This window comes from Pipra filicauda, unplaced genomic scaffold (genome assembly GCF_003945595.2).
Source record: "Pipra filicauda isolate LSUMZ 115617 unplaced genomic scaffold, ASM394559v2 scaffold354_size748207_pilon, whole genome shotgun sequence".
In the NCBI taxonomy this organism is placed as follows: Eukaryota; Metazoa; Chordata; class Aves; order Passeriformes; family Pipridae; genus Pipra; species Pipra filicauda.
Window position 1 is genome coordinate 248950 of NW_024104481.1, and position 27202 is coordinate 276151.

The window sequence follows — 27202 nt, forward strand, 5'->3', positions numbered from 1 at the left end:
CCAGGGATGACACGCATGCACAATACCAAACCCATGTGCCCTGTGCCATGACAATGCCAATTACAAAGTGTAATTGGCACTCATTCATTACAGAGGGTTTGACTGACTACAGACATGAAGTTAGGGAACATCCATATGAGATGCACCACTAAGACTGATATTCTCTGCAAACTTTGGAGGTACAGCATTACTCAACTTTGACAAAAAAAAAGGTGGACCTGATTCCTTTCAGTCTCATGAACAACTGGAAGTCTGTTATTTCAAGTGATGCTCCAGTCTCCATGGCTTTCTGAGCACTGGCTGAAAAGCCTCAGAAGAGCTGGTCAGAAGAGGCAGTCAGACATAAACTGAGCAGCTGCAGGAGGGCACTTTTTGCTTCAAAGTAAGTGAATGGAAGGTTAAAGAGAAATTGATGCACTAGTTCATAACGTTAGGTTCTGAAGATTAATTAAAATTGTGTTGTTGTGTTGTAAAAGGAATTAGAATTATACTCCTTGGATTAATTCAGAGAGGGTTTAATTCCTTATGAGGACAAGTGAGAAAATGGCAAATTTACTTAAAATCCCATCAGAAATCATCATTTGCCCTACGCTTAAAGAATGTGCCATACTACAAGAGCCTGAAAGAAATGCAAATGATGGTCAGAAACTAATTTAAAAATATTGGGAAAATATTCATAATTATTTATATTTTGTATGGCTGAACAAGGTAAAAAATTGCTGAGGTTTTGTTCCTCAGCAATTCACTTAGTCCCTGAGTTTTGTTACGAGAGCTGAAGTGCTAGATTCAGTATTCTGGAATCCATCCAAGTCATAGGTCTGGAAAAGCTGACACTGTGGCGTGTCCCAGAGACAGGCTGCTTTCTGAAAAACTTTTTGAGAGACAAGATGACCACCTAGCATCTTAAAAGGATTTCAAACAACAACTAGGAAGAAAACATTCCCTCTCTTGGGGGGGGGGGGGAGAAAAAGAAAGAAACAGTTTTAATCTCTTTTCCTTCTTTCTTCATTCTTAGTCTCCAAATGCTGCCAGTTGTGGGGGCAAGGTGCTGTTTCCAATCAGCAACACCAAATGCCAAGTTCAGAAAGCATCCATATAGATGCTGTGAGGGGTAAAGGGATCTGCACTTGGCCAACACCAAACTGGGGTTGAAAATCTTCATGAGAAAACTCGGTAGCGTTGTGACCCTCAGTGGAGTCTTTCACGTTGGGTGCCCGCTTCTGTTTTTTCCACCGTGTTACTTTACATTTAGGGATAGCAACGGGGACCGATGGGGGTGCCCCCGGGGAGGCTCGGGTGAGGAGCAGTGCCTCAGTCTTTCCTCTCCCTTCCCCTCCGCGTCCCGCCGTGTGTCCCGGCTGGGCACCACCGCGCCCCTTCCCCGGGGCGGGGAGCGCCTTCCCCCGGCGGTGTGGGGCGTCTCCGCGGGGCCGTCGGGGGCGGACCGCGGCCGCCCCCCGCCCCCGGCCCCCCGCCGGGCGCCTGCTTTAAATGCGGGGCGGCGCGGTGGGACCGGCGCTTCTGCCACCCCCGGCACCGCGCTCGGATCACGCAGCCGGCCGCCATGGTCGAGGCTTTCTGCGGCACCTGGAAGCTGGTGGACAGCCACAACTTCGACGAGTACATGAAGGCCCTGGGTAGGTACGGCCGGGCGGCGGCACCTTTAGGAGACCTTGGAATTTTGCACCATACTTAAAAAAAAAAAAAAAAAAATAATTTAAAAGGACCCCCCCCCCCCATTGCCAGAGATGTAGATGAGGCATAGGCAGCAGTGGTGGTGATGAGGGAGGTTGTTTGAGACGGCTGTGCTTCTATCCCCAGAGCTACTTCGCTGCTTCATTCAGGCGGGGGGTGCGGGTGTGCTTGCGTGGGAGCCGTCCTGCGGGGAGAGGCTCCGGGAGATGGCCCCGGGCGAGGAGATGCGTGTGAAAGACGGGCACATGCTGCTTGCGGATAAGCTGGAAACAAACAAACACAAAAGAAATCATTATGCTGGAGTGATAAGGAACTGAAACTCAGAGCAGCAGAAGCGATCGAGGCCGTAGGGGTGACAGCGGACGGGGTGCGGTGGCGGCGAGGGGGGCGCGGAGCTACAGCGGGGGGCGAAGGGGGGGCAGTACCGATGGATAATGTCGGTACCAGGGCACAGGCGAAGCAGAAAGCAGCACTGCACAGGGATGGCTTACAGTTGTAGAGCGGGAGGAGAGATTTCTGTACCTCGATGTGTGGCAAAAAGAAAAAATATATAAAAATCCGAAGGTCTGATGGATTTCTCTTTGTCCTTGAATGGTCTAGGAGTGGGGTTTGCAACACGGCAGGTGGGGAATGTGACTAAACCCACTGTGATTATCAGCAGCGAGGGGGACAAAGCAGTGATCAAGACTCAAAGCACTTTCAAAAACACAGAAATCAGCTTTAAACTTGGAGAGGAATTTGATGAAACTACCCCCGATGATAGAAACTGCAAAGTAAGTGAACTCTGGGCTGCAGTGGCCTCTGTCTTTTTTCTCTTCTTCCTCCCCGCCCCCGAGGCTCTATCTTTGGTAGGGTCAAAGGGAAAAAAATGTAACTTCTGCTACTACTAGTTGTAGCACTGCGAAGGACGGGAAAAAAAGACAAGATTGCATCTTGCTTGCCCAGCCCGCTTACCGTCTTGCTTGAATCAATGTGTCCTTTCCCCAGCTCCCTGTCTGCCTTCTAGTGTCGACGAATTGTGTTAGCTGCCCGCTTTTCTCTCAATCCAAATACAATTTGGCGAAACCTTTTTCCAGTCGAAATAGTCAAATTCCTTTTTTTTCCTGCACCTTTGCAGGCTTAACATGAAACGTTATCCCAAAGCACATCTGAAGCAGGTTCTTGTGAGACTGGAACTTGTGAGAAGGAAACAACTTTTTCATCCTTTGACACAAACAAGAATTGTGTGGAGTTCATGCTTAAAACAAGGATGATTCATAGCCTTGGCTTGAAAATGGCTGGGACTACTTTATAATTCTAGATCCACATCCATCTATTGAAGAGAATTCAATAGAATGTGTGAGCGGAATCCCAAATATCCCAAATAAATGAAGGTCTTTGTGTTTCTTGGTATCTCACAGTCAGTTGTGACCCTGGATGGAGACAAGCTAGTGCACGTACAGAAATGGGACGGCAAAGAGACAAACTTTGTGAGAGAAATAAAGGATGGGAAAATGGTAATGGTAAGTATAAAGCTCCCTGAGCGTTCGAATGTACCACTAACACTTCTCACTTACCCTTATCTCAAGCTTTGTGAACAGATAGTGTTACTTAGACACAAATCCTTAAACTAAATTAGCAGGGAAAGCTAGCAGGGATTTTTCAAATAGTTGTTTTGTTTTGTGTCTTGTCTTAGTGACAACTAAAAAACTGCTAGTGGTTTTAGGCAAGTCAGGCTATGGATTTCCAGAGTGTATACGTTCTTTCTAGACTTTTATGTAAATACCCAAGAAAAAAAGTTCTGGTAATGATACAAAGTTCTTGATTATATAGGAAATTATCTGTTGCCAGTGATATTTCAGATTTCTTTGAAAACTTTATGCATGCACGCATAAATAGTTAATTACACAAAATAAGTATTTCCCTGTGAAAATAAAATTACAGTGTTGCAGGAGGTAATGGCATTTTCATATTTAATAATAAAGGGTTTAGTCCTCCTATCTTTTTATAAACTACAATAAACAGCTGTTGTATAGAGAAAAATCTCAGTTTAAATTCACGTTATTTTCCTAGCTTTTCAGAAACTGGAGTATAGGGTGAATAAATGTTATAAGTTACTATAGCTAATGTCCACGGTAGCACTTCTCATGCTTATTTTTGGCACAGATATGTAGCTTTCAAAAAAACGTCTTCAGCTATACTAATGTATCAGACTTGGTCCCTGGAGAAAACCAGTTAGTTTGTTTCCTGCATACTTCAGAGAGTATCTGCATGGATGGAGACTGTTGCAAATAATACAAACTTTAAAGCATACAGTCAATGCAACACAATGTGGCAAGAGATTCAAGGGAAAACACATGCTTTGCTTTTTGAAATAGCTACACATATACAGAAAACCTTTTCCTTTGGAATTTGAACATTCTGAGGGGCCCTGTTCTACTTCAGGAAATACTTCCAGAATGCATACTGTAGTTAGTGTTCTACACAATTGCAGCAACTATTGTATCTGCTAGTTCTAGCTTCACAGGGCATAGAATGCATTTTTTAGTGCAAGATTCTCCTTAAGTATATACCTATGCATAACAGTATAGAATAGGGGTATAGAGGACTTCGAATTTTAAATTTTACATCTTGGTGTGATCAGCTTTGGGAAAACAAGTGTACTAAAACAATGCTATATTAAAAAAGTTAAATTCTAACCTCACTTGTGCTGCCTTGTAAATGTGCATTATGTGCTTCCTGGGTGTGAAAGTAGCAAGGAGAAAGTTTCATTTCTTATGAAAACTAAACTAAGGCTTTGCTTCTTCATTTAAAATGTCAAGCTAGACCAATTTATTTTTCTATAAATTACATAATGTAAACTGAACTTGTTGTAGCATGGCCTTCATAATATGTGTTATTACAGAAAATAGTCCAGCATCTAACATGTCTGTCTTTTCCTTGGACTTGCAGACTCTCACCTTTGGTGATGTGGTTGCTGTTCGCCACTATGAGAAAGCGTAGAGTTTACGTGACCTCTGTCCAGATGTTACTTCTGCTGGATGGATTAATGTCCCGTCCATAATCGAGCATAGCTAAAATGCACATTTCTGGCATGAAAGGTTAATAAAGAGTTTTGGGGAGTGTTTTTTATATAAAAACAACTTTATGCCACCAAATTGGCATGCTTGTGCTCTATAGTGAAACAGGTTAAACTTGGCATTAAATTTCTGAAACACTTGCCTCTTTTTTTTTTTATTACGGTAAATGGAAAATATGTGAATTGTTTTGGAATGCAAATCAAAAAGAAATTAAAACATTTTTTAAACATGTGCTCCTTTGGCATTTAATCAGCTAATATTCCAGTGTTCTGGAGGGAGGTGTTCAAAGTTCCTTTTCTGAGTTTAAGGATGGAAAAGTATGCAGCACAATGATGCAGCAGCCTTTCTATGTGGTGTAGAGTATTTTGGGAAATGAAACACAGACTTACTTCAGTGGCTTCTTTTTGCTGGAGAAAGATAAAGTCCCTGTCTTTATGTAGGCAAAGAAGTAAGATGCTCAAGCCAGTTTCAGCTCCCCTCTTCACTGGGAATTTGTTTCTCAATGCAGGCTAAGGTCAGTAGACAGACAGACTTTGTTGGGGTGATCATAGGGTTTTGGGTTTAGTAGTTAAGAGAGTTAATTTGTTTTGATAGGTTTGTTTTTTGGTTGTGGTTTTTTGTTGGGTTGTTTTTTTTGGTTTTTTTGGGCTTTTTTTTGCTAATATGCAAATATTGAAGTCTTTCACAGGGTCAGAGGAAAGGGTCAACATGATAAATAACTCTTTCATCAGTCTCCACAAGGATGGCAGGAAAACAGTACAAGACAAACCTACTAAAATTCCCTTCCCTGACCTGGTTTTTTATAGCTAATATGTACAAGAGAGATAACAGTTTGCACTGTGAGCAATTTAAAATAAAAATGCTGCTTAAAAACGATAAATTAAAACCCTATGCCTGACCAATATTTCCTTAAAAGACCAGAGTCAGAAAACTCACCTTACGCCTCAGATTATTAAGAAAATTGGAATGGGTTGTTGGCAGCAGGGAGGAGATTGTTTAGAGAGTCCATGTTTTCTACACACTGAGTCAGTGAACCACATGGAGATGTAGCCATCTATAGCCTTGCAAACAAAGGCACAGCTGAGCCCAACTCCCAGGCCTAATCCTGCACTGTATCATCCTTCAGGTCTCCTGTGTGATATCATGGAAAGATGCTGTTGACTTCCCTGGATAGGTAGGATAATGTGGGTAGCCCATCTCACTCATCTGATAAAAGTTCAGACATAACAGGCACCTAACCCACACAACTATAAAATTCAATGTTATTAGCTTATTTTTTCACAAAGAAGCTGTCTGAAAGGAAGATCCAAGTCTGCTTTGTGGGGAACACTACAGAGGTAGAAGAGAGTCCTTAATTATGAACCATTAAAGATATGTTTTATTTGATGGCTATTGATAGTTTTCAAAATCTGGAGCAAACACTTTTCATCAGAGAAATGGAAAGTAGAACTTGCCCTAGTCGTATGGGGAGCTCTTCTGGGCTGCTTAGCTGCTACAGTGCCAGTTATGTTTAAGCAGCATCTTCTGCCCTTCAGTTTTATTAGCTCATTTAATCCTCAGCTTCAGTATCTGATGCAGCTTTTATCTGCCTTCCTTCTGTTGCCTGTGGGTGCTCTTGCCACATGACTGTCCTTCCCAGCCACCCCTTCTGAGAAAGGTGGCAGCAGCTGCATTTCCTTCTTCACTGGGAAAAACAGACTTGCCTCCTCAATATTGGCATTCATCTTCACAACAAGTAATTTGTGGGGTCATTAATTAAAAAAAAAAAGGTTTTCATTAAATATGAGGAAATGAATGCAGAGATGTTGCATTTCAGAATAAACCTTGAACAGTAAATATTTTACGTTACAGTTGCTTTTAAACAAAGGCTACTTTTCCCTACAGACATCAGTTCTATATATAATATGAAACCATCGTGAAGCTTATTGGTAAAGTCTTTTGCTATTCTAAAGATAAATAATATTAATGTCAAATTAAGGAGAGAAACGTGGAGAAGTAGTGCCTGTGACACTGCTCAGAGGAGTGAAAAAATGACACACGGGACTTCCAGCTGCTGCTAATACAACAGCTTTGCAGAACCCTGGAAAGCAGATCTGAACAGAATAGCGTACAGAGCATTGTGACATTTGAGGGCAGGCACAGGATCCATGACACCGCTACTGTGATCTGCTCCTAAAATTGACAGCAAGTACTCTTCCTCTAGACAAAACTACTCTGACTTCAGCAATAAACAGCAGCTTTGCTACCATAAAGCCTTGGCAGCAGAGACTCATATTTACAGTACATCTCATCACTTCCCTTAAGCTGTATTAAACGTGTACTTCATAGCATATTTCATCAGTTTTTTTGTTTTGTTTCTTATTTTAAAGCATCTTAAGTAACCGGGATCCATCCTTCCAAGAGATGTTTGAGGTGCGGGGTGTCTTGAGCGCAGCCTTCCTTCAAGGCCGCCTCACATCAGCCGGTGCTCTGACTTGAGCCCTGCCCGCGGCCAGGCTTGGCTCCTGCGAGCTCCCCTCAAGGTCACCGCGGGCACGGCCGGCCGAGGCGACGGCAGCTCGCCCCTTCGGGAGCCGCCGCCTGGCAGCGGGCGGGGGCCGCGGCCAGGGGCGGCTGCTGGCCCCGAGCGGGCGGGCGCGGCGCCGTGGTTTCCGGCGGCCCCGGCGAGGCCGCGGAGGGCCGGGGCTTGCACAAGCCGTTCGGGGCTCGCCCCTTTCCCGGGCAGTCACATGAGCAGAGCCGTCGGCGGGCCAGGCGCTCCCGCACGGCTAACATGGAGCTGCGAGTGGCCCTCGGGCTGGCGCTGCTCTGCGCCGCGTTGGAGGCGGCACCGGCCGGCCCGCAGCCCCGCTCCGCCGTGGGTGAGTCGGCGGGGGGCAGCGCCTCCGGAGGCCGGGGGAGGCGGGCGAAGGGCGGCCCGGCGGAGGCAGACCCGGCCGGGGGCACTGCCGGCCCGGCGGCGGGGGGGCTGGGGTGCACGCTCCCCGCTTGTGCCTCCTTTCCCCTCCCCTGGTGGCACTGCTGCCCGCGCTTAGCCCCCTGCCGCGGTATTCCCTGTCCCAAGTGGCTCCAGCTGCACGTGACTGTTAGATCAGTAAACAGGGCGCTTTTCAGGTACGGGGGGTTAAGTGGGGTTTATATCCAGTTATCCGGCGGGTGGGGTGAGGTGAGGTGAGCGCGGCCCTGCCTGTGGCGCGGTGTCCCGGGGCATGCACTGCAAACACCGCGTCGGGGCTCCGTGCTGTCAGCAAACACGCGCTCTGCCCGCCGTGGCCCCTGGTACGGCCGTGTACGCAGGTGAGTGCTCCCAAATGGTTTCCCAGAGAATTTTCATTCCATGTCGCTCACACTTGCCTCGGACCGAACACGCAGCAGTATCCTGGCGTTTCTGAGAGTCCTAATCGTAGGAGTCACAGTTTTACAGATTTTGAAGAACGCTGCTGGTTTTTGCTTCCTGAAATAAAGCTCCACGGGGTAGAGCTGTGTGGTGCCTGCTCAGCCACAGAGTGGGCATGTGACCTTGGGAAAAATCAATTTATATCCGTCCCTGTTTCACAACCACTGCCCCAGATACATGGGTATCAAAGCCAAGTGCTTTGAAACGGACAGAAAGAAATTACTCTTATTTTACATGAAACTTGAAGGCTTATAGGCTAATACAGACTTCATTCACCTTGTTCAGCATATTCCTATACTTCTCAGCTCCTTTGTCCGTGCAGTGCTGTGAAGCCATGGCTGAGAACATGTCAGCCTGGAAAACAGTGGTAAGGCTGACACATTTGCTCTATGGTGAGAAGCCCAGTCTCTGCTACTGTGGCTGCTGAGGAGAGGAGCTTTGAAATTTTTGCACACATGCTGTTTCTTGCCATTCTTTCTAGGCTCTGATCTTTTATAGTAGCTTCCAGCCAGGGAAGCTCTGGAAAAATAATTAAAATGCAACTCCCTCTCTTTTCAGGTGAAGTGGAGAAGTCCTTCTATTGCCTCCTCTACTCTGCAGTTTCCAGATTGCTATTAATGAAAAAGAGCTGATTTTTCAGTTCCTTCCAATCTCCTTTTTATTTCTGGTAAATAGTGTAAACCCATGCCTCTGCCTCTGTTTTCAGTTTTTCTAAGTAGACTACAGGAAGGACTCGACTCTTGTCAGGAATGCAGAACTTGCCCACACTTATCAAACAGGCTGATCAACAATTTGTTAAATTTATTCTCCTTTTCAAGAGTCTAAAGAGGAATAGCAGTAGAAACCTGGAGCAAACTTGGCATTACCCTTGTATATCCAGTTCAGATGCAAATAATGCATTTTCTTTAATCTTTGTTTTCTGAAAACAGGGCAGTTCTGGCATGTATCCGATCTACATTTAGATCCGACTTATCACATTACCCCTGATCGCACCAAAGTTTGTTCTTCTTCCAAAGGAGCCAATGCCTCCAACCCAGGCCCATTTGGGGATTTTTTGTGTGATTCTCCTTATCAACTTATTTTGTCAGCATTTACATTCATGAAGGATTCCAAAGAGCAGGTTTCATTCATGATTTGGACAGGGTAAGTGTTCACGTCATTGCAGTTAAAGCGGGATAGCCACATAGTGCGGTAATTCACAAGTTTATATTTGCACCAACAGATCTGAGTTCAGTATCTCACAAATGCTAGTTGTCCCTTTAATTGTCCAAATGGCTACTAGGTGGAAGACTGAGAATATAAGGCCTCAGGAGCAGACTTCGATCTCTGTATTAATTGTTGGACTGTTCATTGTGGTATTTACCACATGGCTGTGTTAGTGTAAGTTAATAGAAATGGTGCAGGGGGGGTGGAAAATGGAAAAAAAACAAAAAGAAAGGTCAGGGCAATAACTGACTGGAATTAATTATTACGGGAGGCAGTGAATTTTGTACATCTTCAGGTCTGCATCTGAAGTGCATCCTTTCTTAGAAGATACCCTCTAACTACATTGTATTTAGTTCTTTAAGAGGTAACTAGAATCAAGCAATACTGTAGCTTATGCATTTTTTTTTTTAAGTGTATAAAGTTACCATTCTGGTTTGGTGCCTGTATGGATTCTAGATCAGCGGCTCTCAGGGGGAGGGTAACAGTGTCATAGTTGCTGCCTCTCTCTTCAGTACTGTCTATCATTTTACTCTGTTGAGTAAAAGCATTTACCTTTCCTCTTCCAATCTTCCATATTAGAAAGTGAGCATAATAATACTCTCACAGAGGTGTTACCTGTGAAGCTTTTTGTGCCTTAGCAATGGGACTGGAGAAAGAAGTGTGAAAGGGAGGCATATGAGTAGCTTGATAGTACTATGCCCTGTTACTTTATAGGTAGTCATGAAAGATAGCATTGATGTACTCTTCTGCCACAGGAAAACTCTGAATTCTACCATCACATAGTTTTTTATGGTATAGCTCAACAGATAATTTATCAAAGAGATTAATAGTTTTGAGTGTTTGTGAGAACTAGTTTGTTTATGTTGTGTCAATTTTGCTGGGGAAGGGTGTTAAAAATACTAATATATGAAGATAAGTGATGAATTTGTTTCACTTACCTTATCGTACTTAATTTTCAACAGGATGTTGTTAAAAGGAAAAAAAGAAACTTGCAAAGTTGTGCAGGTGATGAAAGACATATAACCCAAACTGCGCAGTAGCTCAACATGATGGCATTAAATTAATTTAATTTATAAGAAGTCTTCACTACGATATGAAACAACATTAGTCTGCTCGTTTGCACTTTTTTAAAGCCTTTGCAGTGAGCCTTTCAAGCAATTCTGTGGTTTTAATTAAAAAGTATAGTAGCCTTACATGCTAGAATGTAGATGTGTTTGCAGAATTTTTTGCCTTTCCTTATCAGTTGCTAACAAACCTTTGTTAATAAAGCCTTTTTCTTTTTCAGAGATAGCCCTCCTCATGTTCCTGTAAAAGAGCTCTCCACGAAATTGGTCATTAGCATCATTGGCAATATGAGTTCTACAATTCGTAATTTCTTTCCAGATCTTCAGGTTTTCCCGGCCTTGGGCAATCATGACTACTGGCCACAGGTAAAACAAGTTAGCTATCTTTTTATACGTCATATTGAGTGTGTTCCTAACGCCTCAGAAATTATTCTGGAAACAGAATTCTACAATTCTTCAGTTAGTATTTAAAATTACCAATAGTTCCGCTGTAGAACAGAAACTAAATCTCTCTCTTTGTGCTCTTACCCGAGGAAAGGTTGATGCCAGGTAAAATCTGTACGTGGCCTGAGATCATGTGAATTCATTGCTAATTGTTCCTCATGGCTTAGAACCACCATATGTCGAAATAGTTAATACATGCTTATTTTTTTATTGCTGTATGAGTCATGCATGTGTAATCTATCAGAAATTACATCCTTAATGGATCTATGAGCCTGTGATAAGTTTCAAGGTGTACTGAAAGTCCTGCTGGAAATCTGTCTGCTGGCATCACTGGATTTATTTTTTTTACCAAACTAATGGCAGAATTTTTGTAATGTCCCTCTAGTTTTGCCAATATTATTAAAATATGTCTATTTTTTCTTTCCTTATTGGACATTTAGCCACTGAATCATCAATGTGAATATTTCTATGTGCAGCTGAGGACTTTTTCGCTTTGAGTGTACTGTGAATATTGTTCTTGGCATAGCTCAAAAGTAAACAGTTGCTTCATGTGTCCTTTCAAGCATGTTGTGGGTTGATCTGGCAGCACACAGGACTCAGAAGCAAATGCTGTCATTGGATCTGAGGGGATCAGAAGGGATGTGGAGCAGGTCAACTAAAATATTTTGTTTGAAATGCCTCATGGGAATTCAGTAACACCCTTTCACACCCCAAAGGATTTATTCCAGCTTTCTGTGTTATTCATTAGGCCTGTCAGGGTATATGTTGGTGTAGTAGGTAATGATATAATTTCCTGTGTCATTGCTGGAGTTAGTGGTTTCCAGACTGAAGAGTAACAGAGGTGCTGAGAGAGTGGGAAAAGGAAACATGTGAAACAAAAATAAGAGCTAGACATATATTGGAAATGTGAGCGTACAAACCAAACTGGGACTTCAGTCTCTTGTGTTCTTACTGTGGTAGTTTTGTGTTGGCTTGTCAGGTGCACTGATGAGGACAGGTTGGTTCACTGGAAACCTCTGGTTTGATAAATAACCCCTTAACTGAGGGCTCTGTTTTGTTTTCATTTTGTTTTGCTTTTAAAAATGTCTAAACAGATAATAGTTGTCATTCAGCAGTCTCCTTTGATATAGAAGAAAAAAACTAGATACAATAACTTTGTAGACAAAGAATGTAGGGACTTTTTCAACAAATATGAATTTTGCTTGCAAAATTAAATCTGAAAATAGAAAAAAAGATGCTCAGGAGGACCAGATGGGCAGCAAATAGGACTTTGAAGCAGGCAGGTGATTGGAATAACTGGTGATTGTTGTGCAAAGCCACAGTTTGTGTGATACTTTGCTTTGAAATCGCATGCTTCACCAAGGTGCAGAACTGGCATGCTTTTCAGTTACTGCTTGAAAAATGCCAATGGGATCAGAATATCCCCACTATGGGGTCATTTCATCTGTTTTGATTGGTTTAACATTTGTTTTTTGCAGTTTATGACATTTCTCTTTTTCATATGGACATGCATGGCAAATATCCTGTAGGCTGGAAGTGATGTGGAACAAGACACACACTGTGAGCTGCTCCAAAGCAAGTGTGAGAGCTGCATGCTCACCATGCACTGAAGAATTTTATTGCTCTCAGTTGTGTTCTGAACTGTCTTAACAACTGAAGAGTCTTGGGTAATTTTTCTTGCAGAACATGTTATAAACACTACTCAGTATAATCAAGCATTGAGATACCTTTCATATCGTATATTGTGACCTAAGTCTTTCTGCATTGTCTTATTTGCTTCACACCCTTGCCCCTGCTTAAAACAAATTCCCAAACTGCTGTCTAGCAATTCACAGAACAGTGGCTTGCCTGAGTCCAAACCACCTTCAGTCCATAACATGATCTCTTATCTGAGATCAGGTTTTGCTGTGTGTCTTAGTAACTGTTAGGTCTGGCTCAAAGCTGTCCTAATAACTGATGTCTGTGCACTGCAAGCAGCAAATTTCTCAACAGACGTCTGATTGCACTGCTCCTAGACAGAGGCTTACTGCCTAAGCCTCTAACAACGTAGGTTTAGTTTCAAAGATCTTGGAAAGGTCAAATTTATGTTTAAGAAAACATGCACTGCAATACTGTTCCTGTTTTTCAACCCCTGTTAGGACAGGCTGGTGTCTTCCTGTCAGGGTTAGATCAGAGCATGGCTCTTAACAGGCTGTGGCTCAGGCTGAAGAGTGCTACAGTCCTAATTAAAGCCAGTGGGAGAAAACATTGACAAAACTTTTTCTTTTATATTTTAAATGCTTTGTTACTAGAACTACAGGACACCACAGCAACATTTGCCAATTTCGTCTGAATGTGTCTGAGGGCCGTAGTGGAGTTTTAAGGAGCTGCTATGAACCCCAAGTTCTTGAAAAAATCACCTTCTTTAAGAGAAGCTTACCTTCAAGCTTTTCATCCAACAGACTTTATTTTTAGACTTTGACTTGTCAGTTGATATGTTTATTAATTCTGTAGAATGTATGGTTTTCCATTCTGCTGTATTACTAAAGTTTCACATATTTCTGGCGTTAGTTTATCAGTGCATTAATAAGGCCATGCAGTCAGTTCTGACTAAGTTTAGGCATTTGAAGCTGATCAGCAATACTGGATGTTTAGAAGTTGGTTTTTTCCTTTCTTGAATTCCTCCTGGTGATGACTGGATACACTTACATGTTATGCAAGAGACCAGGTAGGATAATTTAGTGGGGTTTTTTTGTCTGTGTGTCCGAATGCTAAGATTTAGCGAGATTCTCCTCTCTCACAGGATCAGCTTCCTGTAACTACCAGTGAAGTTTACAATGCTGTTGCCGATTTCTGGAAACCTTGGCTAAATGATGAAGCAATCAATACCTTCAGAAAAGGTAAATATGGCAGTAATGCATTGTGAAGCTCAGGTTTAGGAAATTAATGTTTCTATGGATTAGCTGTTTGTTTAGCTAGGTCTCATAGGATGAATCAGAACAATGGATTATCTGTAATGCTTCTCCTGGAAGAAGTTACTTATCTTTTTCAATGGCAATGCCTATATTCAAAATACGTGTATTCCTTTCTGATGCAATAATTATTGCTTCTTGTAGAGATGTACAGTGTTATTGACATTGTACCAATGCATGTGAAATACCTTTCTGACTTTAATACCTCTTAATACTTTTTAGATGAAGGTGTATGGATGCACAAGAAAACTTAGCTTTGGTTGTAAAAAACTGTTAAAATGATGTTTCTGTTTTAATGCTATATGTGTTTCAGGGCATATTGAATAGGTACATTTTGGTTCAGGTTATGATAGCACATAGTCATGGTGATTATACTGTTAACATTTATGTCCAACTTACTACTTGGGAGAATATTGATATCCTAATTAAGATTGTTCTTTTTAGCAAAGGACTGAAAAGTTCAACCCAATTTCCAATCCACTCAAACATTAGGGATTTGGAAGTTTAATTTGTGGGTTTGTGTCCTGAATGAGAACAACCTCGGGATAAGAATGGAAGTGGAAACTTTAAGAAGGATAATAAAACTCAAAGGGCAGACCATAAATTCACGTATATTATAATTCTGTTGCTGTAGCTCCACTGAACTATGAAGTTACACCTATGAAGAAGCTCAGCGTGCTGTGGAGAGTTTTGGGAGCTAGAATTGAAAAATGTGATCTTTACTTTTCATCATATTACCAGTCTGAAGTTAAATGACTTTCAGAGTACAAGGCTACTAAACTCAAACAGCTCTTCCTGGAGGAGCCTGTACGTTTGCATTATTTCAAGAAATGTGGGACTTTTAACAACTATTGTATCTCAGTGTGGAAGAAACATTAGAGGGCACTTCTTGGATGTGATAATTGCATCTGAATACTGTCAAATAAACACAAAGACAATTACAGGCAAGAATTCATAAATAATTCAGTGTCAATTTATACTAAAATGTGGCTGAAAACGTTGTTAAGATGTTCTGTTGTGATATGGTGATATGTAGCTTGACTAAGCATCAGTAGTCTATTATAAAGTAAGGCTGGGTATTTTATCAGTGGCATACTTTGATTGTAAAGTTGTGCCTTGAAGCCTTTCATTTTTCATAGGATATTGGTCCTGTTTTCACAGGTGGCTTCTACACACAGCTTTTTGAATCCGGTGATCGCTCTCAACCGCTCAGGATAATCAGTCTGAACACAAATTTATATTACAGCCCCAACAGCCTAACTGTGAATATCACTGACCCAGCCAACCAGTTTGCCTGGCTGGAGGCAATACTTGAAACCTCTTCACAAAACAAGGAAAAGGTAGGGGCCATGAACAGAACCCATCAGAAGAAGTAGAGACAATGAAAATATAAACATGCTTCTAGAAGAATATTAATGCTGCCAAAGATACTAAAAAATTAAAATTTATTTTTTAATAATTCCTCTTTGGATAGGCACATTATACTGCAACAATTAATAAAATAGTTGAATGAAATTTCTCTAATGAAGTTTCTCAAATTATACAGTAAAATACTTTTTCTTTCCTACTATGTAAAATACTGCAGAAGCCAGTTTCTTAGCTTTTTTACTCATAGTCTTTAATTTTAAAATCTACACTCTTGGCCTAAGACAAAAGCTAGCATGTTTGATTTACATTTTAATATAATTAAAAGTATCAAAAATAGAAATTAGAAAGGAGTTTGTCAACCACAAAACTTAGCCAAGCTGCGCAATTGCTGTGATTTGAGTGTTATAGTAAATTGTCATATATTACTCAGGTTTTGAAATGAAGTTATAAATTGTTGGCTCCTGATAGATTGATTGATTGATTGGTGCAGGGATTGGATCATCATCTGAGCAGAAGATGTGTTTAATTTGAAACATGTTTACATTTTGGTGCAGTGTTTTAATTTAAAAAATATTATAGTCCAGTCAGGAGAAAGGAGAGATTTCCCTTCCTCAAGAAACTCTGCAGCATATTAGCTGGTGTGTGCAGTTGGCACTAAGCCTCTGCCTCAGATAGAGGGGTTTTAACTAGTTTTTCCATGTTTCTGGTGACTCTCTGACTATGCAGGCACTGTAATACTTGAACATAAGTTTTTCCTTTTATCTTCTTGAGATGCCAAATTATAAGTCTTGCCCTAGTAACTAATTCTTTTCATTTGAAGTAACTGATAACATTTTCCTTAGGCCTAAAATCACGCGTAGATTTATTGGAACTATTTTCCTCTAATAATATACTTAATTGATATTATGAATTTAAACATTCATACTGTTTGTATTTTATATTAAAAAACTGTCATGATTTACATCTTTCAGAATGACATTTCTGAGACAGCATTATTATGAAACTGTGGTAACCGTTATTAGGTTACAGCTAAAAGTGTAAGTTTCAAATGAAGGTGCTAATCATACTTTCTGTATTTAATTCCTTAGGTATATATAATAGGTCATGTACCGGTAGGATACTTGCCATATGCAAGGAATACTACAGCTATAAGGGAGTATTACAATGAGAGACTGGTAAAGATTTTTCGCAAATACAGTAGTGTTATTGCGGGCCAGTTTTTTGGACATACACATAGAGATAGTATCATGGTCCTCCTGGATGAAGAAGGTAATGATGCTTGCTGACTCCTGAATCTTTTTCTTCCTGATTAAAAGCAAATTAATACTTTCTTGCATGTTTTTCCTAGTCAGCTTCTGTTACAAATAATTGGAAAAAAGGAAATTGGGAAATACTGCTATATATCTGCAAGAGTTCAAGTCTCACACACTGCCATTCTTTTTCCAAAGAGAATCTTGCAAGGCAGACTGTCTTTTTTTATTGTAGTTAGAAGAGACTCCTCTAGCTTCCTAATCTATTTTTTTTTTTAATGAACGCTTATGCCTAGACAGGCATTTCTAGTCTTTCCTCTCCACTCAGTGACACGGGCAAATTATACTAGCCAGTTGCTATTGTGTAATGTGTCAAAGGGAATGTTCTCAGGCCAGCTAGACATGCTCTATGTTCTTGTGTTTCCTGCATCATTACTGTGCCTCTCTGCTGAGTTCCCTGCTGCTTCAAAGTTAATTAAGATAAGGGTAAGCAGGAGGCAGAGGAAAGAAAGTCTCTGCCTGTTGCATCTCTTAGATCAGCTAATTTCCCTTCAAGAAAATCACCCACATTGAAATTTTTGTTTATTGCTTTGAAATCCCTTAGTTTGAAACATGGGCATGGCTATATGGAGCACTCTAACATCTCTAACAGAAGATATCTAACAAGTTGTGTCTGTAGCATAGAACAATGAGAGGTCCGTTGCTTTGCTTTATGTAAAATACCCAAATGTTAATTGGCTCTTCATCTATGTTTTATATAAACTTATAAAAACTATGCCCGAAATGATGACCAGGGTAACACTATTCCAAATCTTTTACTTTTTTACATGGTGTTATTATGGAGTTAATCTCCAGTAAAAAGAATCCAGACTAATGAAAGAACTGGCTTTTTGTATTTTTTTAATGGTGTTTAAGGCAGTCTCATACTTACATTTTTTCTACCTTGTCCCATTTATGCTTAAAATCATCACCTCTACAGCAAGTTTCACTGGGGACAGACTGATCTTGGTGCTTGTCATTACAGTTCACATGTGCAACTGCTTCCAAATTATTTTAGTAATTTTGCATCTTTTGACAAGATTTAAACAGTGAAGTTGCATGTAGCTACATACAGATTGTGTTTATCTGTACAGTTTTAGACTGTCTTCTATTCATGACATTTTCCTCTTGACAGAATTCCAGAGAATTCAAGATAAATGCAGTATTGCAGCCAACATCAGTGTAATGAGATAGAGCTCAGTTTTGTCTTCTCCAGAAGAATCTATTGATTTCCAAGCTTTCAAAGCTTCTGCTCATATGTGGAGACTGACCTTGTGATTTCATTGCTGTGACAGTGTCAGAGAAGGGAATAGTTAGGTTTTCTTTCTTCCACAGAGAACCTCTCAATGTGCTTACCTGCATATTCTGTCTCATTAAAACCATCTGTATCCTCGCAATTCAGTTGCTGTAAAGATCTGTGTTCATGTACTAGGTGCTGAGTTAGTGTAGCTGAGTGAAGTCAGGGTCAAGTTATGAGACTCTGCTGTTTCTAATAACATTATAAACACATAAAGTGACATGTAAAATACTGTATGGAAACAGCAGCTAAAGGTTTTGAATATGTCTTCAGTAGAAATATGCAAAATGCAGAGACTTCACATATAGGCAAGACACTTTGCCCAGGTAGTCGAATTGGTTGGGAAGCCTCTAGTATAGACAAACTTAAGTGGTACACACTGGAGTGAGTACTGTTGTATTTGACACAAGGTTTGGTTTGTGTATTGGAAGTATAGAAGGAGTTCACAGTGATATAGCTTATCCAGGGGGGGAAAAAGCTAATATCCTTAAGCCAGTCACTCTTGTCCTTGCTGTGTTGGTTCTCTAAAAAAACGTTTGTTTGAAAAAATGATTGAAAGGAAACTGTCTCCTCACCTTCTTTTTTCCTGCAGAAAAGCCAGTCAATTCCTTGTTTGTGGCACCTGCTGTAACCCCAGTGAAGAATGTATGGCAAATGGAGTCCAATAACCCTGGTGTCAGATTGTATCAGTATGATATTCTTGATTATACTTTGCTGGTAAGTAAATATTTTAAAGCATTGTTGAAGACTTTAAATATAGTGTAATTGAAAATTACAGTGAGATATCAATCAGCCTTTGTAGTATCATGGCTATTGGTGGAACTTTGGTGCTTACTCTTAATTTTTCTTCCTGGGCAAAGGAAAGGAAATCTGTCTTTCTGTGCCTGCTGGACTACCTTCTATTCTCAATGGAATATTCTTATGACACAGAATCAAAGACAATCAGAATTTTTCTAGGCAAAATCCTAAAACTATTTGCAGGGAGCTCTGCAACTGTGAAAGAGGTTCACCCCAAATCCTAGGCTTGTTGTTTGCTGAAGATAGCCTGAGCTTTGGGATGCAGTCCATGAAAGGCTTCTAAAGGGTGTAGAAGGGCAGAGGAAGAAAAGCACTTTTAACCCCATGATGTCTTGTAATCATGCATCTTCCTATATGGAGTTTATACTTTTTATGGGAAATGGTAGATAAATTTAGAAGGAAAAAAAGTAAAATACTTTTACTCTGTGGTCTTGTGATTTTTGGAGATGAAGTGAATCCTGTATAATTATATTGGCTCTGAATGACTTGGACTTTCTCTCTGTAATTCAGGATAAAATCTTCACTCCACTGAGTTCAGTGACAATGCACTCTGCAGCTTGACTGGGAGTGGGGTTTCTCTCTGGAGACCTATGCTAATACAGGCTGCTCCTTTCTTGTGCAGATTTCACTCCTGCATCGAGATCTCTTCCTTTCCCTTAAATTCTCCCTGGGCCATTGTTTTTCTGTCCATTCTGCCCCTCAAGGAGTGCCTGCAGAAAGGAGACTTCTGTTTTTTATCCTTTTGCCCCGCTCCTAAGGCAGACATGAGCATAGAGGAGTTTGGACAGGAAAGACCTCTAACACTGGCACTGCTGCCTTTTGTGTCTCCTTTTTCTTCTCCTCCCCATCCCCCCACCATTACCGCACTGCAAGTACCAGCTTTGGGTGTAAGCCCAGCTCTTGGGGTGGGACATGACCTTCTGTTCGCTTGTGAATAATGAGGACTGACAGCTTCCTAATCAATATATCACTCCAGAGACTTAATGAAGCAGGGAAGAAAGCAATACAGCCATGACTATTTTTTCTTTCTTTCTCTTTTTTTTTCTTTTTTTTTTTTTAACTGTAGGATCTTTGGCAGTTTTACTTGGACCTCAGAGATGCCAATGAGAAAAATGAATCCAACTGGAAATTAGAATACATCCTGACTAAAACTTATGGCATTGAAGACTTGAAGCCAGAAAGCCTATATGAAATGGCCAAACAGTTGTCTATGCCACACAGCACACTCTTTAAGCAGTATTACAGTAACTTCATTGTGAGTTATGACAAAACCATTGTCTGTGAAGAGGGGTGCAAGACCTGCCAAATATGTGCAATCCAATATTTAGATCACTCCTCATACACAGAGTGTATCCAGCGGGAGGCAACGTGAAGATGAAATCTCTGTGCAGTTAATGCAGATAGTGACTTTGCCTGTGATTCAAAGAACCTGCTTGTTCTTTCGCTCAAGCACTGACGTACGGACAGGGAACCTGGGGAACTTCTCTGAATTTCAGGGGAGCAGTAAATCTCCCTAGATCTTTCTTCTTGCAAACATGTTGTCCTTTATCATCTAAATAAAAGCTTATTGACTATGTAATAGTGGCCAAATACTTTGCTGTGTTTTCAAGTGTCCTGTACCCTGCATAACAGGCATCACAGCATGTGGGAATAGAAGTTACTCACTTGGTTCTTTGTAAATCCAAGTCTTATTTCTCAGGGTGTGTAAACATAGGCAATACCATTTCAGGCATGGAATTTTTATGGGGGCGGGTTTCAACCATCTGCTGTCACAATTTGCAAACTGAATTCAGCAAAACCCACATTTGCTGAGACTTGAGTGCAGTTATGTTGTTGATGCGATGCCACTATTAGGTATCTCTTTGTGCCAAGTTTTCCTTCTTAATCCCTCAAACCTACCTCTGCTTAGGGGCATTTTCTAATGATGGCATAAAAGTGACTTAATGGAACACAAACCTCCATCCTGTAAATGCTTAATCTAATTTTTTCAGAATCTGTGTGTTTGCCCAGCATGAAGTGCTTTTTTTCTTATGATAGAGCTATGTGCATTGATACTGCTATCAAAGAGTCTCCTGGTATAAGATTTTGCAGCAGACCGTAAATCAGGTTTAAATTGATCAACATCAGTAATTGGACATAACAGATACATTCTCTGTGTGGCATAGGTCATGCACTTGTCATGGTGTTTCTTATGTTTCTTTTTTCACAGAACAGTCTAGTACTTAATATGAAGATTATCACATATGAATTTACAATTGCAGAATTGCTTCTTCCTCTTCTTGTGGTTAAATATGTGCACAAGATGATGCTATTAAGATGGCCCTTTATCTGGTGTGTGTATAACCAAGAAGGACCTTTACCCATTTTTCTGTCACCTCAAGAGCTACACCTTTGGAAGCTTTGGTCAGTATAATGCAACACAGACCCTACTCTAGATAATATTATCCCTGAGTAACTGGAGTTGTAGAAGTGGTTATGAGACAAATCCAATTATGGTTTTTTTTAATGAGATTAAAGCCTTTACTGTAGCCATTGAGGAACTTTCTGGGTTTGTTTCTACCCAACCTTGAAGTATTTAACAGAAACTTTTCAGGTAAATTTTCTGAGTCTCTAGCATGCACAACTGTAGATGCAGATACCTCAGATTTGTCACACATTAATCATTCATAGAGGAAATCGTTGGTTTGTGAAATTTGCATTCAAAAACAAATCCTCCAGTGGTGCTAATGTATAGAAATGCCATTAATAATGCACAGTAGGCAGTCCTATATTTTAAATTCAGTGCTTGGAGAAGGTATGGTGAGCATGTAAACTCTTTAATCTCTTCTGACTGCTCTTAAATGTGTCTGTATATGTAAATAACCTGAATTAACGTGGGTACTGTACAGACTACGACTATGAGGAAGTGCCAAAAAGTTTCAGCACTGAAAGCTGATGATTCCATCTGTGTTGGATGTGTTCCTTGGTTGCGTTTCTCATGGGTGTGTTCATTAATAAAACGCCTCTTACCAGTACCAGTTTTCCAAGGGCAAGGAGGCAGAGTTGTGGGTGGATAGCAGAAGAGAACTTGGAGCTGATAGGATAGCTGAGCTTCCTCCAGTTTGCCAGATGGGTTTTGTTCAGTTCAGTCTTGAGCTTTGAACCGTCTCTTTTCTCCTGCTGGTTGGTTTCTGTAAGTTTTATGGCTTCTGTTTAATACCTACAAGACATCCTGGAAGCACTATAAAAATTATCAAGTTGTATTTTTCCATTATGGACTTCTTTGATGCTAAAGTTTAGGCAGAGCTGGACCATGTGGTGATTTAGTAGCTACAGAATTCTAGGAAGAGAGGTATACTGCTGATGGGGTGTTGGGCATTTTGCTTACTAGATGGCCTTTTTTTTTTTTTTTGGTGTATGTGTGTCAGTAGATGTTGTTCACTGATCATGAACAAATAAATGCCTGCAAATGTCTAAACAGCAAGCTATGATCCAGGCATACTTTTTTATTAATTTGGACTTCAGTTGAAGCCAAGAGTTGGATGGCACCAGCCAAGATGTTTTTTTTGTTTTAACCAGAGGGTTATATCCACCAGGGTTACATTTAGCCAGAGTATATCCTCCAAGATACATCCTGTTATGCAGGCTAGCATTCTCTGCTTCCCCTATATGTAACTATAACCATGCAAGTTCTAGCATAACTGGCCAAGAAAGATCCAGGAATATGTTTGACTGCATTATCTTGTAACTCGGGCATAAACCACGGAGAGAAATGTTACACTTTAAAATACATGAGATAAATCACATGAACAGCTTAAATACCCAGGCGTCATGCCTGAGTATAAGGGGAAATAGAGAGAGACCATGTTTTTGTTTTGGGTTCCTACTTTATTCCTTTGTGAATCTAGGACTGTTCTACAGAAAAGTTTTCCTGTCCTTATAGGAGCTTTTATAAGGAATCATAGAAAATGGTGAAGAGGCATGACCTGATAAAGTAGCTGACTCCTGTAGACCAAATTCCCATTTCACTTTTCAGATGGTATTTTATGGTTTCGTCTTGAATGAAGGTTAGGGGGAATATTTGTAAAGCCACATTTTACAGAAAGACAAATTACACCACCTAGTGGAGTAAAAAGCTTTTCATTTATCTACAGTTTAAAACTAGAGGCATATAAACAAGGAGAGTAATTTTTCAAATATTGTAGGATTTAACTTCTACCTTTTGAAGGTAAGTAGGTTTTGAAGGAAGTACTGCTACTTCTTTGTACTTCAGCAGTACTGTCCTGTTGCACACTTTCTCTGAGTATTAAATGGTTGCTGGCTTCTAGAGGCCATGTCACTTGATGGATCCCGAACCCTGTGGTAGGTACAGGTCTCAGCCCACATCCAGGGGAGAACTGAATCTTATGGAAGACATCCTCGGAGTCCAGATCAGCTAGCGAGCAGAAAAGGGTGCAACAGAAACCAAAAATAGTCCCCAAGCAGGCTGATGTCTTTTTCTGATTAGTTTCTGTGCTTTAATTCTCTGCTGGAGTTAACTGTCTGAGCTTATGTCTACCTTTACAGGTACTGCAGCATAACAGGAGTGCCTTCTTTAACAGGAGGGTTGGTGCTGAGGAGCTGGTCACTGCTGCACATTTCAGTAGCAGTTGAAGGACTTTAGATGTACTTTTGAAATGCAGCTGCCAACTGCAGTTACATCTGAAAGAACTCTCTCCAAGAGCACTTTGCAACATGAATAAAAGCACAGTGAGGATGATCAGTAAACTGTTCCAAAGTGTGCTTCAGATCCAAACTGAAGTGAAGGTTCACCCAGAGGCACATGTTAATTGTTTTAGACTGGGGCACTCATTAGTGTCTGGATGTGATCTCATAATTTCTATTGTTTTTCACTTGCCAGCCTGAAGAAATTGAAATGACTGTAGGAGACTGGCAATGAGTAACATATTGTTAGTAAAATTGATGAGCTTAAGTTGTCCAAAACCAGAAAGAGGAAACTAAGTACATGTATTCTATTGTGATGAAATCGACAAATGATGAGCACATAGCATCTCCAAGGATAAATATCTAGTTTAACACTGTATCTAAGTTCCTTCTATGGAAACAATGATCTCAAGAAGGTGAGCTGTCACATCGGTCTAAGAATAAAATAAACCTCTTGGAAGTCCCTCTTATGCCCAGTCAAGAGGAACTATGAAAATGTCAATGAAGAAAGTAACTGTAACTGTCTAAACAAGATTAATTGCTTTCCTTCCTTATTTTCCAAAAGCTGAAAACTAGCTTCTAGCTGCTTACTACTACAGCTTTCAACTGTCAGTCCTAGCTTTCTTGTTCTGCTGGAGGAATATGGTTTTCTGGTCTCCTTCTGCAACTGAACCACTTTCTAAACTAAAATTTTCACTGGTACTGCTACGTTTATATAAAAAAATCTGATAGTGACACAGCATTTTCCACTGAAACTGTTAAGCAATTCTCAAAACTTCTCCCGCGTGCTATAAAGTTTGACATCTTGCCTGTCCAACACAGTACATCCTGATGGATACACTGCAGCAGCTTTTTTAGTCCTGTATAGTCTAAGCTTTTTGATAGTTCGTGGGGGCCAGATGATCTGCTAGTAAAAACTGACTTCAGAGCACTAAAATTAGTGAAACGATGAATTAATAAAGTAATTACGAATCCTACTTGATATTCGGGAATGGGTTTTCCAATATACCTAAAAAGCATTTCTGTGTGACATAATGCAGTCCTGCCTGGAAATCAACAAGCGGTCTCAGGCAGCAGTAGCAGAGTATCTGTATCAGTATACTTCTTTTCCTGGAATAATTGCTCCTGTAGCCCAGAATGACGTGATAACACAGCTATCCTTCTTTCCTTTCCCAGTTACCCTCAATGTTTGCCTGTGTAATGTTGATTTATGACATGTAAAGACATGCCAACAGACTTAAGCATACAAACCCACATGAATTGTGCTCCCAGGTGTTCTGGTTTGATGTTTGTTGACTATAGATGGAAACCCCTTATACAGTGTTTCTAGGGAGGTGGGGGACTCTGCATCTTGAGGATTTTGGAGTTTACAAGACAATTTAGGCATGCCTGAGGCTGCTAAAGGATAGCAGTTTCTTTACAATCTTGTACAAGCATTGAAGCCCAAATCTCCAGTATTCAGTCTATCAGGATCTTCCTTCAAGTGGGGAGTGGTGATAAAAGCCTGTGGTTGTGTCACTCAAAATACATGCAGAAAGAATCTTTTTCTGGATGGGCAAAGTGCCTTAAAACTCATGCTGCTCTGGCCTTTTAATGTTTCATAAACTGGGAAGCATTCATTTTTAGAGACTTTGAAAAACATTTCCTGGCCAATTTTCATTCCTATTTTGTTGGATGTTTCAGGCAGAACTTGTCTGATATATTAGAACATTTTACACCTATGAAAACTGCCATCTGTCACAGAGCATTTTTTAAGCCAGCTGAAACTTGAGACTTTGGTAAAATATCATGCTAAAAGATTCTGAGGTTGTTCCAGCTGATTGCAATGAAGCGTGCATTGTTACCTAGCCTTCCTTAATTAAGTCATTGCAAACTTAGTCTCTCACAGGAGGGGATATTTGATGTTGTTTTTACATCAACCTAGCTGAAACCTTCCAGCATTTCTAACAGACCCTGTTGATAGACAAGAAGACATGTTTCAAGCTAGCTGTTCTTAGCAAAGTCTCCTCATTTGTTGTGGTTTTGGTTTGTGGTTTTTTGGTTGGTTTTTTGGGGTTTTTTTTAGTGTTTTGGGTTTTTTTTTTAAGTCTAATTGTAAGTATTTATATAGAGCTTGAAATTCTAGACAGGCACAGGATTTTGCTCAGAATAATTGCCAGTGTACAATGGAGGACTTTTCTATAGTATTATTCTTTATTTCTCCCCTTCTCCAATCCCCTGGCCAAAGTAAATTTCTGTTAAGCGGTGTCAAAAAACCATAGCAACTATCTTGTGACAGAGCTGAGGAGGTTTTGTTCTGCAGAGAACCCATTAATCACTTACATCACCCCCAGCCCACAGTCTCATCCAATGCTACGCTGGGAATTTTTGGCTGAAATATTTGTATGGGTGAAGTACTCCCCTCAGAGTGTGACCCACGGGGGAAGCAGAGTGTGTTACTGGTAGTGTGTGAGGCTTTAGGGACGGATGGAGGGATTCCTGCTGGCAGGAGACAGGAGTTTTCAGTTTGTTCAGGGGAAGGAGGAGCAGGAGCAGGGAGTTTGCTGGAGTGGGTCAGAGGCAGGCCAGTGGGGCGTCAGGGTACAGCAAAAACATTCACTGGGCTCCTCAGGTCCTATGTTCTGCAGTTCTCCATTGGGTGCAAGTGCTGGAACTGGAGGCCTGTTGGCTGTTCAGCAGATGCCATTTGCTCATGGCAGTAACACGAGCTCCCTTCTCTCAGCAGCCAGCTGGGCAGCCACCACCCCTCTCCTCAGCCTGTCTCTCTGCTCAGGATTTTCAAGTCACCTCTCTAAGGCCCCACGTTTTTCCATGTCATGGAATCATATAATGGTTTAGCTGGAAGGGACCTTAAAGGTCACCTATTTCCAATGCCTCTGCCATGGGCAGGGACAGCTTTCACTAGACCAGGTTGCTCAAAACCCCATCCAACCTGGCCTTGAACACTGCCAGGAATAGGGTATCCACAGCTTCTCTGGGCAATTGTGTCTGTCACGCAATCATTCTTCCTCTTTGATTTAATTGCTAAATGTCAGCTATTAATTGTTAGTATTTTGCATAATACCAGTTTAATTTTTCAGTGGAGTCCATCCTTCAGAATATGCCTGCAATTAAGGTTTGAAGCATTAAAACAGTCAAAAAAATTCCCATTCACTCACTTCATTTACTTGCTTAGTTAGTCCATAAGACCTTCCAGCTGCAGCAGAAATCCATCCCACTGGAGTTTGAATTCTTGAATAGATTAGCTGCATTGACACAAACAATGTCACAGTGCCTCAAATGACTTTGGGAACTTTGAATCCAGAAAATCAGCAATTGGGAAATCTGAACATGGCTCTTCCTATATCCCAGTCATCAGTATTTACACCACATACACAAACAAGACATTCCTTACAACCTTATTCATATTTCCTACTTTCATACAATTATACAGAAATGCAATTGCTGTGTGAGCAAAAGAGCTGTGTGGATAGAGGCAAAAGTGGTTTGTACATGGAAGAGGAATAGCCCTCAGCTCCCCACATCTTCTGGAGTGTTTTTGGATGGAAAATAGGATCCTGTCTTGCCTAATGATTTATGTGAAAACATGTCAGTGCTTCTCAATGCCTCGGAGGGGATGTTTTCCCACAGAAATTTGCATATCTGCCTTAGTGCTCTCTTTTCACCAGGCCATGTTTTGCCACCACTTCTCTTCATTGCACAAAGATAGTATTAACAGTTGGGGCCTCATGGTGTGCCATTTCCTCGCAGATATGTTGATTCCCTTTTGAGGCCCCTAGCTGCATTCAGGGTCTCTTTGCTTTGCTTTCCCTCCTGAAGGAGAACTAAGGCCATTTGAGAGAGACCTGCCCATTTGCCTCTGAGTCGGGGTAAGTTATATCATGACCAGGCTGCAGTTGAACAATCTTATTATACTTCTGTTAAACAAAACCTCACAGTTGGTTTTTTTTG

At 40.9% G+C, this 27202-nt stretch overlaps 2 protein-coding genes across 3 annotated transcripts; both read left to right on the plus strand.

The window, feature by feature from the left end:
• Positions 1-1519: 1519 nt before the first annotated feature.
• Positions 1520-4986, plus strand: FABP7 (fatty acid binding protein 7). The gene is made up of 4 exons (XM_027751771.2): positions 1520-1637; positions 2296-2468; positions 3096-3197; positions 4627-4986. The coding sequence occupies exons 1-4, from the start codon at positions 1565-1567 to the stop codon at positions 4675-4677; spliced, it is 399 nt and encodes a 132-aa protein (XP_027607572.1). The 5' UTR covers positions 1520-1564; the 3' UTR covers positions 4678-4986.
• A 102-nt stretch (positions 4987-5088) lies between these two features.
• SMPDL3A (sphingomyelin phosphodiesterase acid like 3A) lies at positions 5089-20147 on the plus strand. 2 transcript variants are annotated; one of them, XM_027751770.2, is made up of 8 exons: positions 5089-7615; positions 9081-9294; positions 10643-10787; positions 13648-13744; positions 14978-15156; positions 16273-16453; positions 18363-18487; positions 19635-20147. In XM_027751770.2, the coding sequence occupies exons 1-8, from the start codon at positions 7528-7530 to the stop codon at positions 19938-19940; spliced, it is 1335 nt and encodes a 444-aa protein (XP_027607571.1). In that variant the 5' UTR covers positions 5089-7527; the 3' UTR covers positions 19941-20147. The 2 variants fall into 2 exon arrangements, with proteins under 2 accessions (XP_027607571.1, XP_039240373.1); XM_039384439.1 differs by lacking the exon at positions 9081-9294.
• The last annotated feature ends 7055 nt before the right edge of the window (positions 20148-27202 follow it).